General features: G+C 42.9%; 1 protein-coding gene across 7 annotated transcripts in view; it reads right to left on the reverse strand.

Annotated features, from left to right (window-relative positions):
- Positions 1-19,451, reverse strand: part of PAX2 (paired box 2) — an 87,482-nt gene that overhangs the window by 52,911 nt on the left and 15,120 nt on the right. For all 7 annotated transcript variants that reach the window (XM_088059559.1, XM_088059557.1, XM_088059560.1 and 4 more), the window contains exon 4: positions 73-158. In XM_088059559.1, coding sequence (XP_087915685.1) covers positions 73-158 — 86 coding nt within the window. The remainder of the gene's footprint in view (positions 1-72; positions 159-19,451) is intronic.

Consider the following 19,451-nt stretch of genomic DNA (forward strand, 5'->3'; position numbering starts at 1 on the left):
TTTGTTCCCTCAACTAAGCTTCATCCCCATTTCCACTTGACCTGTCACCACCCCTCATGTCGGTCTACTTACCAATAGTATGTCCTGGTGCAGTCACACCTGTCCCGCTCCCATCTGGTGTTGGGTGAAAAGGTTGCTGAACTTTGGTTCTGATGATCCTGGAAAAGTATGAAACACATTCAGAACTCAGATGCATCTTCTCTGTGCCTTTGCAGAGCCACAGTCCCAGCTCTCAGAACCTGAAGGCTTGATCTGAGCTCTCAGTGCAGCAGAGTGGCTTCATTTGCCTTGTGATCCTGTTTCTACTGCTTTAATGGTCCAGCTCTCAGAGAATCGTCCTATTTCTGCTCTGTTGTCTTTACCCCAAACTTGGGTGTTCTCTGCATAAGGATGGTGTTCAGTGAGCAAGCTAGGATGTCCTGTGTGTTAACAGCTGCATTGTCATTTATGATCTGATCTGTGAGTGTAATCACAATGCAGTCTTTGCAGCTAATAGAGACATTGCTGAATTTACAAATTGTGCAGCTTTAATTTTGTTGTCTACCTGAAAAATACCCTTCTAACTAAATGGTTTGTACTGTGGAAGGCTTGCCCAAAGCCCTTGCCCTTCATAAATGAGGTGAAAGCAGAAGGCATCTGTAGGGAGTGGTGATGCGATATAGATCACCAGGAAAAAAGGTCCATCAAACAGGGCAAAAATTGGTGTTTGTCAGGTGGTGAATGAACAGCATATGGGAACTCAAAAAGACATCACCAAGCTTATAATGTAGCTCAGAATGACAATAAACTGAACTGTAATTGTCAGTGCTCCGTTTCTTGTTACATGAAATCTTTCACCTCTAGGTCACTGGTTTAAATCCAGCTGAGGTCAGTGGTGAAAGAAAATCACTAGTGCCTAGTACCTGACTGGCAAAGTCCCTGACTACTGGCAGATATTGGGTATCTGTGAGCTGGGAACAGCTGTTCCACCAAGGAACTCGGTTAATAAGCCACAACCTGTGAAGGCCATGGAAACCAACTTCCTTTCTGAGATTAGAACAAGGCTCTCCTCTCTTCAGCCACTCCAGTTAGGGTGCAGGCTGCAGATTCTCTTCAGCCTGAGCTTCTGGAACTCTTAGCCCTGCATTATATTAGCTTTATTTTCTACCCAAGAATCTCTCCAGAAAGTAAAAGCAAATAGAGGATTCTTCCTGCCCACTTGAGAGCTTCCCTTAAAAATTTGTTCTAAAGGTTAAGTTGGCAAAGCTTCAAAGAGCAAATGTGTGTCTAGTGGGTGATATGGCATGGATAGAGATAGGCAGAGACTTTGTGAGGGCAATTTTTAAAAACCATAACTTCCAAGAGGGAAGCCTTCTTAGGAAAAGAAAGAGAACATCTCACCTCAGCATGTTAGAAAACTCTGCTACATGCTTGATAAAGCCTCACCAGTAGCTGGAGTGCCTGGGAGATAGCTGGAGAGAATGTCAAGGTTCTAGCTGAGGATGGAGATCCAGATCCTCACTCCATAAAGATTAGTGGTACCACATGCTAGGGCATCTGTAGTTGCTGAGAAACTATACAAAAAGTGTCTGAAGGCCACAAGGCCAGATTCTGAGGTCATACTATTTGTACTAGGTGAAGAGCTGATCTGAAAAGTGTGTTACAGCAAATTATATAACTTTTTACTTCTTTTTCTGGGTTTTTTTTTTTCTTTTCTCCCCTCTTGTCTCACATTCCCCCTAAAACCCCCTGAAGTGCCACTCTGGTTGTGTGAGTTTATTGATTTCCCCCAGCCCAGAGAAACAGAAAAAGGGGATGGGGTGCAGGCAAAGGGATGGAAATAGAAAGCTATAAATTATTTGTGACAGGAAAGCAATAGTGCCAGAGTGCTGAGCACAAGTCCCGTGTCACTATTAGATTCCTTTTAGCCTGATGACACTGTAAAAGAGGTTAAGTGTCTGATGGAATCGTACACCTTGGGGGCAGGGGCAGTCCAGGAGCAGAACAAGCCACAGAGAGCGGGTATATCAATTCTCCACGCCAATAATATTCCCCTCATTGATCGCAACACAAAGTTCAAAAATCTCATTATAGCTAGGCAGTCCCGGAACTTTTTTAAAATCAATAGAGTGATATAATATATGTATACTTTGTATAAATGTTTCTATCCATCCATGTATCCATCTATCCAAAATCTGCCTGAGGGTGTCTAAGTTAACCTACACATTATACTGTGTTATGTTCTATTGTAGTGTAGCGTAGTGAATGGATTAGAAGATTTCCCCTGCAGCCTTAGATGACATATTATAAAACGTCCTGTTAGCACTGAGGTGACATCAGACGGTTCCATTCATACTGAGATATGACATCAGATTTACCATTTGTTCTGGGAGTTGGCACCAGACAGCTCAGCTTCTACTGAGGGGAACCATAAGATGAGTCTAATTATACTGAGATGGCAGATCAGGCTGTGCTGAATCATGCTGCATGAAAATTGCAAAGTTTCAAAAACCCATTGAGAGTAAAAACAGCCTGTGAAATGCTGCAGGTATAAAAAGCCTGTCCATAATATTCCAAAACCCAGGCAGGAGACAAAGAGGAAGGTTCAATTTCCTTCCCCATTCAGTTTAAGGTCTCTTGGCTGAGAGCACCAGTTAGTGCCAGTTGTGACTCTGTTTACTGAGATGTGTCCATTAGGAACTGGAATGAGACTCACCAGCTCATTGCACCAAGTAGCTGTCAGCTGGTAATGATTTTCGGTCACTACCAAGCAGGGCCAGATTTCTGCTAGCGACCCAGAGGTGAAAGGCTCTGTTCAAAAACATTCCCTTCCTAGGAAAGAAGCTGGTTTTATGTCAAAAGAAAGTGTCCAGAAGCCATGAGCAGAGGGGAACAGTTCTGGTTGTGCAGCCTCCAGTGGCTTCGGTCAAATAATTTCTGGCATTGAATGCACAGTGAACCTAATGAGGTATTTGGTAGAACATATTTTCTATTGCCAAAAGAAGAGGCAGGTCTTCTTTCCCCAGCAGTGTTCCTTTGCCCTAAAGTTATGACTGAACTCCATTGTTTTAGGGAAAGGGGAAATTTCAGGATCCTAATGCCCAGTGCAGAGCACGGCAGTGCACCCCCCTGGGTCGATTCACTTAGGGACAGTGACAAACAGCAGAACAGCTAGGCAGCACTGCTGCTGCTTTGAGAGGCTTCAAGTGAGTCTGTCCTAGACGAGACCACCTAATGAAACAGCAGATGAAAGATGAACAGAGCTGACCTGGCCCCATAGCAACAAATGCAGCATAATAATGCTGTCTTTAAACTTCAGTGTTGCTGAAAGCTTCTCACCCTTATCAGGGATTGAAATGTGCACTAAGCCAGCTCTGCTGCCTCATATCTAGAATTTCTGGATTACTGCTGTATAAGAGGTCACAAAACCTTGATCACTTCTTGCTGTCTTTGATGACTTGTTCTTGTCTTCAGACAGTAGAGAAAGACAAGTCTTGCAGGTTACATCCTCACCCCTTCCCAAAAGCAGATGGGACACAAGTCCCGGCACATCAGTTAGCAGTGCTGATTTCTTGAGATAAATGCCAGTGTTTTCAAACATCTTTTTCCAAGAGAAATTGACCCTTTGGGTTAAATTCATTCCTGCTCTAATTCTATCACAATCAGTGACTCCAGTAATAGCATTTGTATTTGATTAGGAATATAAACTTGTACTTCCTGTAAATACCCATTTTTCATTTTCCAGTAGGATATTTTTGCACAAGTTGACTATTTTGAGTTTTGAATAATATAAACAGATTTAATGCATAACCTTCTGAAGTTTCAGCAACAGGACATTTATAGATCTTTGATTGCAGTAAAGCAACTGAACTTCATTTCACAATCTGAATTTAATATGCAATATTATGTTAAGTGATGGCATATAATGTCATTACAGTAAATAGTATCATACTGTGAATTATACATCCATCCTGGAATTCATGAGTTGCCATAGTTGGCTTGTAGTAAGTCCTTCTAGACTTAATATTACATACAGCACCAGCTGTAACCAATTGCTTATTTCCAAATGCCTTTGACTTTCTTAAATGTTCAATATTAGATCACAGATTTCCAATGTTTGATTTCTATTTCATTGTTTTTGTCAGCTTTAGTGAAATTCCTTTTCCTGATTCCAAATACAGATGGGCAGATCTCGTATTACAATTGTAACAAGCTCTAATCAAGAGACATAACAAGAAATATTAGCAGTTATAATTAGCTGAGCCAGAGTGCTTTCTGAGAAGAACTTTCACTCCTTGTAAATAAGCAAGCAGAAAATCACTTCTAAACTTGCCTAGAAATTACTTGCTAAAAGAATGACAGATCATAGAAAATTCACCTTGCTTCTCTGACATTTCCATCCGAGCTCTCTTATAGCCTAACATACTCTGTGGTTTCTTTTCTCTTACTATGGCTGGCAGAGTGTTTTGACAGTATCTCAAATAAAAAAAATCACACTAGGGCTGATAAGAGGGAGATACGGTAGGACCGAATAATCTGGAGTCACAATCTAGCAATTCTTTTAATCCTGGAAGAACAGAGTGAAGTTCAACTGAAGGAAAGACTGGTGTGTCCTGCTGCCTCAAGAAGACCCTGACAGATTTCAGAAAGCACTGGTATCCTCACTTTGATCATATTCCTTTGTTGGATTACTTTTGAGAGCGGAAGAATACACTCAGCAGAGCACCAAACTCCTTGTAATTGTTTTGGAGTACTCATATTTTAAATGCTCCATATTAGAAGCACATTACAAGACCCCAGGGTGTGCATTACTGGGCAATTAAAGCGGTTCTTGGAAGGCTAACATTGCGAAGCTTCAGCCTTTTCTCTGCGCTGTGTCCAGGGCAGGCTGCGATGGCCAAGGCGCACACCCTGCGGTGCTGCCCCGTTAATTTGTGCAGGGCAGCCTGCAGAACACACGGAGCAGGGCTAAGGGAGACCGTGAAGCCTTCTCTGCATCAAATGGCTTCCTACAAAGGGCTTGTGACCATCCCAGAGGTCCTGGCAAAGAGGGACAACATGGGATGAGAAGAGGCAGCTTTGGAGTCTTTGGAGAAAGCCCTCGTGGAGCCAGCAATATCCCACCTGCAGATTGGTGCTGCAGAGGCATAAAGAGCTCTGAAAGTGGCTTCTGTTCAAACAGGAGACAGTCTTGTGTTTCTGTGCATAGGTTGAAACACAGCTGAATTCACGGTTGAGCAAAAGAAGGGGGGAGGGAAAATCTTGCTTTCCCGAAGTTCAAAATGGAAAGCGAGCTTTGTAGCACGGTGAGGAAAAACAGCCAAGGGATTTGGGGGTGAAGGAAGGGAAATAGAAAGTCTGATAGTTAGAGCCTAATCCGATTTAGGGAAGGGCTTCAGTTCTTGCTCTGTCATGGACCTCTCTCATCAAGAGTTTGGACAAATGGCATTTCTCTCTGTGCTCTGTTTCCTGCCTGAAGTGTGAAGATAGGAGCATTGCCGTGCCACCTGGGGCACAGTGAGGACAGCTGGAAGGAGGAGTGAAGGGCTCAGACTCTCTAATAAACAAGGGCCAAGTAAGTGCTTCAGCGAGCTGTAGCACAGTATTGGCTTCGTTCTCCTGCTTGAAGCAGAAGTGACATGTACCCTGCTGACAGTGGCTGTATGTGAAGGGAAATGGGCAAAGGCAACAGGAATTGTATTTCAGCTGCACAGACTTTGGTGGTGGTGTTTGAATTTGCAACAGCAGCTGTAATTGGGAAGAACAGAGCTGCAGTTGCTACATAAAAGCCACAACATAATTTCTCATAGGAAGTAGGGTGGGAGCAGTAGAAGCTACTGCTCTCAAAATCTACTGCAACACTTAGAACCTTCAGAAAAACAGCTGACATTGGCAGGAGCAGCTTCCTCGCTAGCTGGCCTGGGGCACTGGCACTCCCTGCCAAGACAGCAGAATGCCTTCAAACCCTGCCATATTCTGGGGCCACAAGCAATATTCACACATTCAAACTTGCTTCTGTCATGAAAATTGCATTTTATTCTCCCTACCTTTTGGAAAAGGAGAGAAAAGAGGAGTGATCATGTATTATGTTAATATATAAGCAGAAGTATGATAGATTAATTAGATTGATTAGATTGGTAGTCCTAAAAGGTGCATGAAGAGACATTATCTGTTTTCCCAATGCTTCCAAATAGATGAGAGGTCAAAATGGAGAGCCTTACATATCTCAGAACACAATCCCAGCCCTGTCTGAGGAGAATTGACTCTGCATCTGCTGTTAATCTGTGTAGGTCCATCAATTTCACTGGGGCTAGACTGACATCATGCCCGCAGAGATGGGGAAAAAGTATCACTTTGTTCCAGGTTAGCCTGCTCACTAGGAGCACGAGAGAAAGCCCAATCCTGCCCATTTCTCTCACTGCACTTCTTGACTGCACTCTAAGAAGACACACAATTCACAGCATCAGTTTTACTATCTGAAGGGCTTAGAGAGGAGCTAGGAGGTTTTTTTTTGTTGTTTTAAATCAGTGACCCATGATGACACCATATGGTTTTATTTCATTTAATTTGAGCAGAGCATTAGCGTTCAGCTTCTAGCAGATCTCTACCCATTCCAGTTCTGCTGTGCTACATGGTACAAGTGCAGACATAAGGAAGAGGGGGAGAAGGAAAGAAAGGGGAAGATGTCTGCTTTCTGAGAGTAGATGTGCCAGGCAGGAGGCTGCCCTGCCACCTCATTCTGCTGAGCAGTAACCTGCAACTTCATGCCCCTGGTACTGATGATTGACCGCGGTCAGCCCCAGGTGTATAGGTTACCTAGCCTGACCTCCTAGAATGAATTGCTGCATGAGGCTGTAAGAACCATTTGCCCACCTGTGAAACAGGTGTGCTTAAATATTTGCTATATATTTATTTAGTGCTATTTAAAGCTGTGGCTACAGAGGCATCAGGACCTAGGCTGGCTGGCTTTAAGGTGGCTAAAGTGTGTCTACATGAGCTGCACTCAAAGAATGAGTAGCATAGGAATGTCCTCAGGTAGGTGTTTCTACTTTTATTACACTCAGTTTGTGCCTGGAAGGCTTTCTTCCAGAAATTCATTAAAATCCAAATATTTAGAAGATATCATACAGTTAACAAAAATATTGTAAGCAAACCTGATCCTGGGTTTTTGACATCCTGGTTTTAAGGTGAGTTAAAGAAATCTTAAATGCCAAAATGAGTTATACTGGTCTTGGATGTAGAAACATAGGCCTGGGAGGAACCACCTGGGTCATTGAGTCCAAATTTTAATGCCATAGCAACCATGGAGCAGACATTCAACTCAGAGCATCTATCAAAGTATCCATCAAAACAGCTAGAGATCTACTTTTCCCCCTCAACGAATTCATAATCTCTGCAACAGAATACCAAAAGCTATAAAACCAACAAGCCACAGGAAGAGAACAGGAGAAAAGCATCACTAATAGCTAAAGTCCCTTTCACTAGCAAGACATTTCTGCCATGAAAAGGCCCATATATTTTTGACCTGTTAGGAATTAAGAATTTTTTCTGGTTACACCTACACTGCAGTGATGTGTAGTTCAGAGTGTCAACTCTGCAGTTCAGAGTGTCATCTTCTGTTGCCTCTACACTGGCCAGGTTGTGTCCTGCCAGCAGTGCTGCTGCAGCAGCATGGAGCTGGCATAGGGCACAGCCCCACGAGCTGCCAGCACACAGCGACTGCCACGCAGCACGGGCTGGAGCTGTCAGAACAGCGGCTGTGCCAGCAGGTGAGTTAAGAAGACCTACAGAAACACATGGGCTTGCCAAGGTTAAATATCTTAATCTGGAGTATGGGAACTTTTAATTGAAAGCTTTGCTTTGAGCCCATTTCCAGTTATTAAAATTCAGGAGTCTGTGCTGAATTCCTTGTGGACATTCATTTTGATTAACAGAAGACATGTGTGTACTAGGAAGGGAGTCTTGAACTGGGAGGAATCAGATAAATGTAGATAACATTCTCAGCCCTCTTGCAAGTTATGCCATACCTGGTAGTTTGTGTAAAGCCTCAGATCTTGAAGATAAACAATTAGTCCAGCTTTCATTTAATACCAAGGTATTTCTGGCTTTCATAACTGCAAGGACCAGGTGGAAGTGGGACCTGGCTGCCTCCCAAGGGGCCAGAACTGGAGGCAAAGGAAAAAAATATTCTTATTTACAGCATTGGGAATTTTATGCCAGTCACTTAATTTTGGATGGTATTGACTCAGTACTTTTTAACTTTTGGTTTTGGCAGTGTTGTGAATTAGCTGTGTATTATCTCTGTATCCTGCAGAGTGCTGCACTGCAGTACATGCTTTCATGTGTTGGATAAGTAAATGTTTCTCTTTACAGGGATGTCATTTTGTATGCCTCCCTTACGCTGGTCAGAACTGGGGAAAATTTTCACTCTTTTCCATTAGAAGTTTTTTGCCAAAAAAAAAAGCTGACAAATCAACAGTGCTGAGGATGTGTCTATTTAATCTAATGTTATTTTTACCTTGGCCGTTAAGGAAATCAACAAAATTCTAAGAAGAATGTAAGTCTTATTAGAATGGAAAAATTTTGGGTTTTCCCTTTAAAATTACCTATTTCAGGTGAATTGGTGACTAATTTAAAAAGTAAAAATTATATGTTTCGATATTGCTGAAAAATCAGGTTCCAACTACACTGAAATGTAGAATTTTAATAAAGTTCTGATTCAAAAACACATAGAAAATATTCACAGAGAACCAGAATCCTTCCCCTCCTGTTCTAATACTTGTTGCTCTTGGTATAATTTATTCCTTGCTTTATCGTGTCACCCAAAGCAGTTAAGTACAAGTGAGCACTTCAGGGTGTGGGTGCTGCACAGACTCCCAGCATCAAGTTGGTGCCTGTCTCTGTAGAGGATTGTCTAGTTTTCATATTTATAGGACAAAGCCAGTTTTATATAGTGAAAAGGTAAATCTGTAAGCAGTCTGGCTCATGTAAGTCACTGTCAGGTCTAGTGTTTAGAGATACAAGCTGTATGTTTTCCATATTATGTTGGCAAATGCGGTAGCGTTTGTTTCTTGGTGTGTTTAAATTCACCACACAGCCAGCATACTTGTTTATCTTTACCTATAGGTCTACACTTATAACTGTGGCTACATGGAGATAGACATTTGGGCCACATATTGCATATTCAGGCCCCATAAGGAATTAATATATATTTTTTCAGGTTTTAACAGAGTTTTATGGGAAAATATTCAGATGTGTGGCTTGTAACCGTCATCAACTATCTATATGGATGTTTTTGTACAGCACACACTTATTACAAATAATAAGTCACAATCACCTAGCACTAGTCTTTAACAAAGCTATAATATCTATGATATAACAGCTAACATATCTGAATACTGATCCATAATTTATGTGGAACTTTGCTGTATTATAAGGCACATATCTGTGTGTATATTTGCATAATTGTGTAAGTTTGTGAATAAAGAACTGCTCTGTTCTTAAAAAACATATCTGGCTTCCATCTGATTAACTGCAGAACTGTGGGTTTCTGTGAGCCTTCACCAACCTATTATATCCATCCTTTTCTGTTATAGTTGCACTGGCTGGTAGAGCACCCTGAGCCTCTGGGTCCCCTTTTCCTGGCTCCTGGATAAGTACAGTCTCTGCCCATAGGAGTTAGCAGATTAAGTGTTTATCTACATAAGGCTCTGCAAAATAACTTGAATTAACTGAATGTGTGAAATTAAAGTGGTCTAGTTAAACTGCATTACACCTCTGACTCTCTTGTTTAGAATTAAGGCAGCTTTAATTTAGTTTAGCTTAATTCACTTTGGAAATGAAGTGAACTAAATTCAATTTAGGACACTCAAATTTTGAATGAGCACCTGAACAATGTTTTAATGCTTTTAACCAATGTACTTGCAAAGTTAATTCAGATTAATTTTCCTGTTTGTCCCTGTGTAAACAAGCCTGTCTTCTATTCCCTCTCAATGGAACCATCTCAGCTGAGATTCCTTCAACAACTCCGAATTGACAACCGGCCTCCCAAGAGGAGCAGTTTAAATGATCCTCCCACACGCACAAGTGTTTCCTTATCCCTACATCCCCATGCAGGCAACTTTTCTCCCAGTGAGCTTTAGTGATCTCTAAGACTGATTTGTCTAGAGCTTGACTCGCTGAACCAGGCACTAGCTGGGGTAAAAACAGAAGAGATGCAGCAATTGTTTAACACTAGCTCAAGACCTGAGTTATAAATATTGAATTATTCAAATTTTGCCGTTTAGGATTTTGCAGTGGAATACAACATTGCAAATTATGTTACATTATTTCTGCAAACCATGATATTCTAGAGAATTTTAGTGATTTTATTCAGTTCCATTATTTCAAAACATGGTCCCCTTAATCTGAATTAAGTACTTGTGAACCTAATGAATCAGAATGCCTCCAGCTGTAAATCAGTGTGTATTTAATTTTTTTAATCTAACTGAAGTTCAACAAGAGCACATGCAACCAGGATTCATAGGCAGAGGAATACAGAGGGACATAGGCAATGGTATTTAAAAAACTATAGTCCCTTTACATTTTTTCTTGAATGTGTCGTAGTCTAAGAAGATAGGACGTAGCATAAGGAGAACCAAAGATTCTATCTAGTAATTTTTAAAAGTCAGTTGCAAAATCAATCATGAACAAAATAATCTTAGAAATAAGACAGAAGCATATTTTAATGCAAGAATATTAATATTTTTAGAGAATCATTATGAAAATTTCAAAATTTTCATTACCTTCCTTAATTTTAAAACACATTGTGTGTTTGGTCAAAGGATACCTTAGGAAGGAAATGCTGTCAAATATCTTTATCACAATGCAAAAAGCCCTTGAAAAATTGCCTTCTAGAAAATCTCATCTCAGAAAGCAGCTGCCCTAAGATTTTGCTAAAAAAAGTCAACCAGACCAAAAAAAATCCAAAAACCAAAGAAACCAAAGAAAGCCATTTAAATGTCCCATCCAGTACTGTTTGATTAGATGTTTAGGCAATATTTTGTGTGCTGTTTTTTATGGAGTTATTGCTTATCAATGGTGTTGTTTGATGGCTACAGCAGTCTCAGATCTTTGCATGGTAGAAAATTAGCATGGTTTCACTGAAATAGCCACAGTATAATGCAATAAGGAGACAGTCCTATCTATATATTAATAAGCTTGTGCAGAATGCACTTCAGTGTATGTGGGCATCCATTTATGTGCAGTTAGCTGAGAGGATACCACTGTAAGTAAAACCTAGGCTTGCAGAAGCAGTGACTTTCAGTGTGGCTGTGGTGCTCTACAGGGCTGTACTGACGTGTCAGTGTGTGTATGTGTGTGCTTGTGGGTTTGTACACACAGGCCATTGCAGGTCTGTCTCTCTGCAGGTGTGCTCCTACTTCTGTGTGTGATCTGGCTGCGCTGCTTTCTGAATATCAATGAGCTTAGTAAAAGCATGTATGTATTTGTATCTGTGTGTGCATCTATCTGCATATGGATGGGCTTGCATGGTGTCTGTAGATCTGTTTCTTTGTGTGGTTTGTGTGTCCCTCCTGACAGATGCATGCCTTCTTGAGGCCTGATCTCGGTCACTGTGAGTGCTTCCATTCCCATAAAAGGCAGAAAACCACAAACTGGGCACCAGGAGACCTGGATCCCTGTTGATGAGCTCTGTGAGTGAGCAGAGTCTTTTTATTCAATCTGTGCCTCAGTTTCCCCTCCCAGCCTTTTTTTAAACTGAGACTGTGGACACACAGTCCCTGCTACTATATGGGCATAGTGTAATTCCCTGTGTGAATGGCTCTATCTAGTTCAGTTGAGATGCTGAGTCTGATGCTATGCCACTGCCTCCCAGTAACATTCATCCCTGCATGTACCTGCCTTTGTGTGTTCGTGTTTGGGGTGTCCATCTGTGTACTTCGTGGTGGCTATTTGTAGTTTTTATCTCCCCCATGTACAAACAGAGCAGGGGAAGATGGAAAGGAAGGAGTTATTAAATGCCAAGTGGATATGCAATAAATCCCATTGATTTTACAAACTCCAGCTTGTCTTCAATCTCTTTCCGTTCTTTATCCTGGGGGCATTGCAACAAAACCCTATTTTAAATACCTTTTCTTTCCCTTCCCCCTTCCCCCTCCTCTCACTCCCAAAAAAGTGTCAATATTTTATTTGGATTTTTAACTTCGCTCCATAACAGTTGTTTGACCTCCTGACTCATGTGAGTCACATAAATTCTGGGACTTTATTCAGGAGCCATGTTCCTTCTATTGAATAAGCAATTTGGGAGGGTGAATTAATGACTTGTGCTGTTGCTGGAAAGTCCCTGAAGAAATATTAAAATTGCTTGCAGACCAAATCAATACTCACTGAACATCCAGCATGAGGACCTGGGCTTTTTAATGGCTACAAGCAGCGGCACTGGGTAGAGGAAGGGGAATTCCTGTACACACAACGCACGCAGGCATACACAACCAACAGTATTTGGAAGTATACAACTTCCCCCAGCCTTGCTGGCTGTTTCAGTAACAGCATATTCTTGTGCATGCAACCTGCTACGAGCTGCTGCCTGCTGTGCCAGGGAAAGGACTTACAGTCTGCTTCCCTCATCTCCCTCCCAAGAAGATCATGCAGGATTTACAAAAGCTGGCTGTTTGGGCTGTGTGTTAAGCACTTGGGTTAGCATGGTCTGGCACAATCTGTGAGGTGCAAGGAAGGTTGATAATTTGTGGCGTTATGAACCTGTTCTATGTGTCACTTTGCTTTTTTCCTCTCTAAAGAGGAAAGACACTAGTGCTGTGTTAGGTTTGGGGGTGCTGTTGTGGTTTGAGAAGAGGATTTGGCTGTGTTGCAGAGGCAAGTCTGTGAGATGGTTCTGTGGCTTTGGGTACTGAACAGTATTTTGATCTGACCACAGTGTGAATTTGTTTTGTTTGTGATATTCTGAAGGATTTCTTTTCTTATAATGGCTTGTGTTTTGGTGAGGCTTGAATGTCATGCACCCCTTCTTGTGTTAAGAGTGCCTGCATGATGGTTTTGGTCATGGAGCAGGTGTTACTTCACTAGACCAGTCTACTTCAAGGCTGTGGATGCAATCCTGAATTGTTCTGAGTGTCCTGGAAGTCCACCAGCCTCACCAGGACATGAATGTACTCAGTTGTGCTCCTCAACACAGCTCTTACTATTTGCTGCTCACTAGACTGACAACTGCCAGATTTTGCCCATACCCTCAGACCCCTCTGGCAAGGGTGAGTTTTGTTACCAGAGTTTTCAAGTCTCCTTTGAGAATGTGGCCCCACGTTTTGGTGTTTTGCCCTGTGGTCGTGAATGGCTGTTTTGTATTCGCTTGTTGGGCGGCTGTTATTGTGTATTAACACCCGGCTGGGTGTGCTTTGTATGACCGCATGTCTGTCTCATTGATTCCATCAGTATTATTTTGTAATCGTGTGATTGAGTTAGTGTGCATTTCAGGGCTCCTGTGTATTGAATAATGATGTCAGGGATTGGGTTGTTTGACTGGGTAATGGCCTCTTTTCAGTGCTGTAAGTGAATGTGTCCTTCTCCTGTTTCCCTGTCTCGGCTGGGGCAGGATCATTTACACTAGGTGATTCCTTAAGATGCTCACATGCACTAAAAGACTATCCCTTTGGCTCAGGAGCTCTCCCTGCCCACGAGGCATGCAGAAGGTACATCTCTCGTGTGTGTGTGACACGTGGGGTGGCGTGTCCAGCTGGTTCTCAGCTGCACGCTTCAAGGTGTGTGTGTGTCTTCTGGCATACTCAGGGATTTTGCTAAGACCTTCCAGTCATGTTTTGGGATCAGGTTCTTCACAATTACACGCGAGACAATTCTGTGCAGTTTCAGATAGATCTGACTGAGTCTGTGAAAGGATCTATAAATTACTGCATGTCTTCAGTGAAGTGTACGCTTGCCTTTGCAAGGGTCTTCTTGTATGACTTTCTACATTAATGCGTAGAAGGGCATCTGTGTCAGTGAACAGATGCCTCTGATCTGTGTGTGACTGACTAGCAATGTTCCCAAGTCTGAGCTGACCTGGGTCCCTCATATATGTAAGGACGAATGGGATTCTGTGTCAGCAGCATTTAGCAGTAAATATATGTGTTAAGAAATTTTAAACGTACAATGAATCTCTGGGTTTGTGCAACGGCTTCTGACTTGTACGGGTATTGTGCAGTAATGCTTTAAGACAGTGTGGGTGCATTTGGTCCCTTGGAAATGAACAAGAGAGTTCAGTTATTTTTCAGCTGATGATTATGTGTCATTGCTGCATGAATTTATTTGCTCTGCACAGGCAATGTGTCTGGCACTGGGCCTGTTCTGTCCTTCCTCAGCCATCAGGATTTAGCCCAGCAGCAGGCATATCCAGACAAAGTCTATGAAAAAGGCTCTGAAAGATCCAGAAAACTTCCAGAGAGAGTTGTCACTTGTACCCTCTCATCAAAATGTCTCATCAGGGAAAGATCTATGACCTCTCTCAGTCAGGCCATCTGTATGGCTGGGGTTTAGTAAGCCAGTGAATTTGGATTATATTTTTCAGTGAGGTTGCTAATAGGTAACTCCTTACTCATCCTTGCATTAGCAAGGCTCACCTTGTTACTTCCCTTGCTCCCTTGTTTGTGCTCTGACACTCTTTTCCCCACTTTCTCTTCTATATTGTGGCCTGAATTTGACCTGGAACAGATTACATGATCCTTAGCCCACCCACTGCTTTACCAGATCCCACCCCTCACACTGGGGTAGCAGCATCAGGGTAACAGAGAGAAGGGAAAAAAAATGAGGGAGTGAAGAAAGGAGAGAGGGAGGGAAAGAAGGAGAGAGACCTGTTTGAAAAATAATTGGAGGCTGTTAAACAGAGGAGCCCAGCATATCACTCTAGTAATGGAAATAAATTCCATTGTATTTGCATTTTAATTTTCCACATAAACAAAGGCCCGGAGTGAGCTGGCTTCGCCAGAATCACCGGCCAGAATTTAATTAGAAATGAAAAGTTTATAGGGTCCTCTTTAATGCGATTAATGCACAGTTAACATTTATCACATACATATGCTGGAATCGCCTTTTTTAAGCAACCACCGGCCATGAAATGAATTTCTTTTCAACTTTTTTAGCATGCGTGAGGAAGGCTGTCTCTGGTGAGGCGGTCCAGTGAGCACACTCCTGACAGCTTGGTAAACTGCAGCCCACAGAGGCTTAGTAGCCCCCATCCTCACTGAGGAAAGTTCAAGGTGGCTTAGAGGGAAGCATGGTCTAGTGGTTAAAGCCTGAGGTTGGGAGTCAGGGGATCTGGGTTGTATTCCCAACTCTGCCACATGCTCACTGCATGACTGACTTGCTCTCAGCGTCTGTTTCTCTGGGTGTTAAAAATAAAAGAGAAATCAGCTGGAAGAAGATATCTCAGCCCCAGACCCCTCCGTGTCTCAGTCTCTCCAGCAGCTTGCCCAGCCCTGTTGTATGGGATCTGCATTGTATCCTGTAATATGCTGACCTCTCCGCTCATCTCCCTGTGCCTGAGCATTCCTATGCCAGCTGCAGGGACAGGGGAACATCCACAGAGCTTGCCTGATGTGAGAGGCTGGGCCTCCTGGAGGGACTTCTTTGCAGTGCCCCAGCTGCCTGCACATTCATGTGCATCTCACACGGGCACGGGTTCCTGTGGATCTCACATTGCTTCCGTGAGATACTCATCCTCCTGCCAAAGAGCACGAGTCAGGAGTGCAACAAACTCTGCCTGTGCAGTGCAGGAGCCCTGGCAGCCCTGCCACGAGGACCTGTATTCACTGCTGAGACAGCTTCATGTTTCTTAAGAGGATCCTCACATGTCAGTTTGTTCCAAAAAACTGTTAAGAACAGCTTGAGAGATAGTGGGTCTGTCAAACCTGGACTTCAGATACTAACATAAACCTACTCAGGAGCAGCCACCAGGCCTCTTTGTGGAAGAGGTAATTATGCCTCTGTTACCCTGAGGTTGCCCTGGGAGGTTGCCCTGCTAGTGCTTATAAAAAGCTTGAGCTTGTCTGCACATGGATGGTAGGGAAAGCAAGTCTGAATCAGGAAAAATTATCAATATCCTTTCCTTGCAGAGCACAATGATGAGATAAAAGGCCAAAGGTGAACACCTTCCCTGTTAATCTGTGCCCCTGCCAGAGCCAAGAGGGTATCAGACTTGTCACCTCCCTGCTTCCTCGTGAGCCCCAGAGGGGACCATGGTTCCTTCCTTATGCCCCCTTCCCTGCTCTGTCTGTGTGACAGACGGGCTACAGCCCCCCTCTACTCCTGCACTTCCTTTCCAGTCTTGCAGACAAGCAGAGTAAATAAACCAGGCCCATGGACACAGAGCGTTAGCGTGTTAGGGACACAGCGGGGGAAGGAGGAACATGAAACCTCTATTGATCCCTTGAGGAATGATGTCCCTTCCTTATCTTATCAGATTCTCTTCACTCTTCAATTATAGTCTGTTGAAATTGGCCTCTTAACCCAAACAAGATAACCTGGGTAATGAGGAAAAGAGTACAAGGGGAGGGGAGAGGAGAGAAGGGCAGAGTCCAGTGCATTAAACTATAGCTATAATTAGAAATATCTCCTTTAGTGTAGTCTCTTCTGCCCCCACAGTCCCCAGGTGTCCTCTTCTTGCTTCATGTATCAGGTGAACTACCACACATCCACTCTCTGACAAATGTATAATGCCATGTATGCCCCTCATTCCCTTGGTCACACTTGGTACCCACAACAGGCTCATGTCCCTATATTTGTGCATGAGGTTTTCTTGTGTATATGTGTTTGCCCTGACGTGCACCTTTTGTGTTCACACATCTCAGCAGATTCCACTTTGTCATACACACACTTGCACATGTGTTTGTTATCAATGCTGCCACCATCACCACACTGCTGATGCTCACCAGCTGTGTTTCCTCAGCACACTGGTGGTACGGCTGCTACCAGAACCTTATCCCCACATCTGTCCAAAAGAGCTGCTGGCAAAGATAGGAGCACTGTTAGGACTCCCCCCTGCATCTGCTTAGAGCCATACTTCATTCATTCAGCATTTACAAAGCTCTCTGGCTGTCGGGAAGCTGTGGCACAGAATCCCATGCAGAGTCCCACGTATTTGCTGTGCCTTTGCTCACCATTGTGACTACCTGCATGTAACCACAGAGTTGTGATGTTGTTTCCATGGATAAGACTATTCTTAGTTCTTACACAGACCAATAATACCTACTTGCTAGAAGTCTATACTCCCAGCTGGACATGTTGCCCTAGTGATATGCCCATGCTCCTCCTTGTACACATGTCGTGGGGTATAGGGCATGTCTCGCCCAAATATCCATTACAGAGAAGATTGTCTAGTGGAACAATAGAGACTCAAAGGTTTATCTGCACAAATGCACCCAGGTTTCCATGCTCAAATTACTTCACTGTGCACAGAGTAATCCTGGAGCATATTCAAGCGGTGCAGAAAGTGCTTTCATTTTGGAAGATGGTGCTCTGAACAGTGCTAAGGCTTCACTTACAGTGCTGGCATCCTCCTCACGCATGCATGCTTCAAAAGGCTGTGTTCCCCAGGATCACTTTATCCCTTGTCTTTCACTGTGCCAGGGGCATTTCCTTGTATTCACTTCTACCTGAAATGGGCCACACTCCCTTCCATTTCGTGTCTCCCTGTGCCACCAGCTCTCCCAGTTTTGTCTGTGGGGCACGAAGAGCCATAGGTGTGCTGTAGGCATGTATTTTTCTTTAAATATTTGCAGGTCACAAAAACTCATGTAAACTGCAATGGGAGTTTAGAGTCATGGCACTCATATTTCCACAAATTTGTATGTGCCTTCTCATGTGCAAGCACACAAACTTATCCGTGCAGTTCCTCCCAGCTCTCCAGCCTGCACATGTCACAAGAAACTGCACACAGCCAGACCCACTTACTCTGTCCCTATCCTGTCTGCCTTCATACTCACAGACCCTAAACTCAGGCACACTGTAGCCTGAAATTGTTGAAGCCACATAAGGGAGTTGGATGTTAATACTGGATGACTCAGCATTTTATTTGGCATAGTGTCCCAAAAACTGTCTCCTGGAAAGCCACAGAAGGTCTGATTTTGATAGTATACAATTCAAATCTGCTTTAGCCTTTCACTCCATCCTAATCTCTTGCCCTTTCCTTATCCAACCTCACCCAACTGTGCTCTCTTCCTATTCTGGAAACTTCATCTTGTGGCTCATCTGCCAGAGTCAGCACTACAGAAATTGTCTCTTTGAAACTCTAAAATTTTCTTTTTGTTCCATAGAGCTTGGGAATCTGGGACATTGCATATTTTCCACTCTGCCTCTGCTTGCACTGCCTTGGCACATTTGTACCTAGCGTATCCCTGAAATACACTTCCCCATGCACTCCATTAGCAAACATGATATCCTTTTCTTCAGAAGTATAATTCCTTCCTTTTCTCCTCTCTTACACATCTCCTCCATCCACAATGATTTTATAAATTAATATGTATTTTGTGTGTGTGTGTTATTTATGTATAAATATTTAATTTTTCAAGTTCAAAAGTCTGCACTTAAACAATCAAAAAGTGGCCTAAATTTAGGCAAATATTAACAGCAGACACTATTGCCTAGCTACATCATGCTGTGGTCTTTCTTTTTAGGGACAGATGACCAAAACTTGTTCTTAGAGGAATTTTTAAAGAAACATGAATATATTGAAATACAGTAATCCCTTTAAGAAGAGCCCAAATCTTGGTACTCAAAGAATGTAGTACAATTTTAAAGAGAGAGCTTGAAAGTGGGCAGTGGGGTAATGAGGTTGCTGTTGTATTTTTGCCCAGCTTGAAACAAATGAGCATTGGTTTTGGGAATCAAAGGGCTGGGGTATTAATCCTTCCTGACCAGTGAAATGAGTATTCTTTTTGTTGCCAGAACTATGCAAACTACCCTGAAACTAGAGGTGGTACAGGACATTCTGTCTGACAGATACGTGAGGGTTTCTTTTGTGACTTTGTTGTCTGGTTGCAGTCTCTGCTTTTCCTTGTGTAAATTAGCAAACAGACATCAGTCTGCCTTGCAAAACGTGGGCACCACGCTTCTCAAATGAAATGCAGTGATGGGCATTTTGAGCAGAGCTGATCTCTAATCTTGAAGCAATTTGTCTTCCAAGCAGAGATGGCCATTTAACCCTTCTGCCTTGGACCTATACAGAGAGGGAAGAATTCTTTCCTTGAAAGGAGGAGGATCTGTTGAAAATGGAGCTAAACGTAGGAATAGTAAATTTGCCCCCAGGACAGAACAATTATTACCAGCAAACTCCATCCTACCTGTGTATGGGTGCATGTGTTAGGGAGTTGCTAGAAGCCTGGGGAACAATATGTTCTGCAGGTTTTAGAAATGCTACAGGAACTGCAAAGATAGGAGATGACAAAAGCAAGAAATGTCCTATTTCTGTT

This window comes from Pseudopodoces humilis, chromosome 9 (genome assembly GCF_049639895.1).
Source record: "Pseudopodoces humilis isolate 2021_Gansu_Grassland_sample_001 chromosome 9, ASM4963989v1, whole genome shotgun sequence".
NCBI lineage: Eukaryota > Metazoa > Chordata > Aves > Passeriformes > Paridae > Pseudopodoces > Pseudopodoces humilis.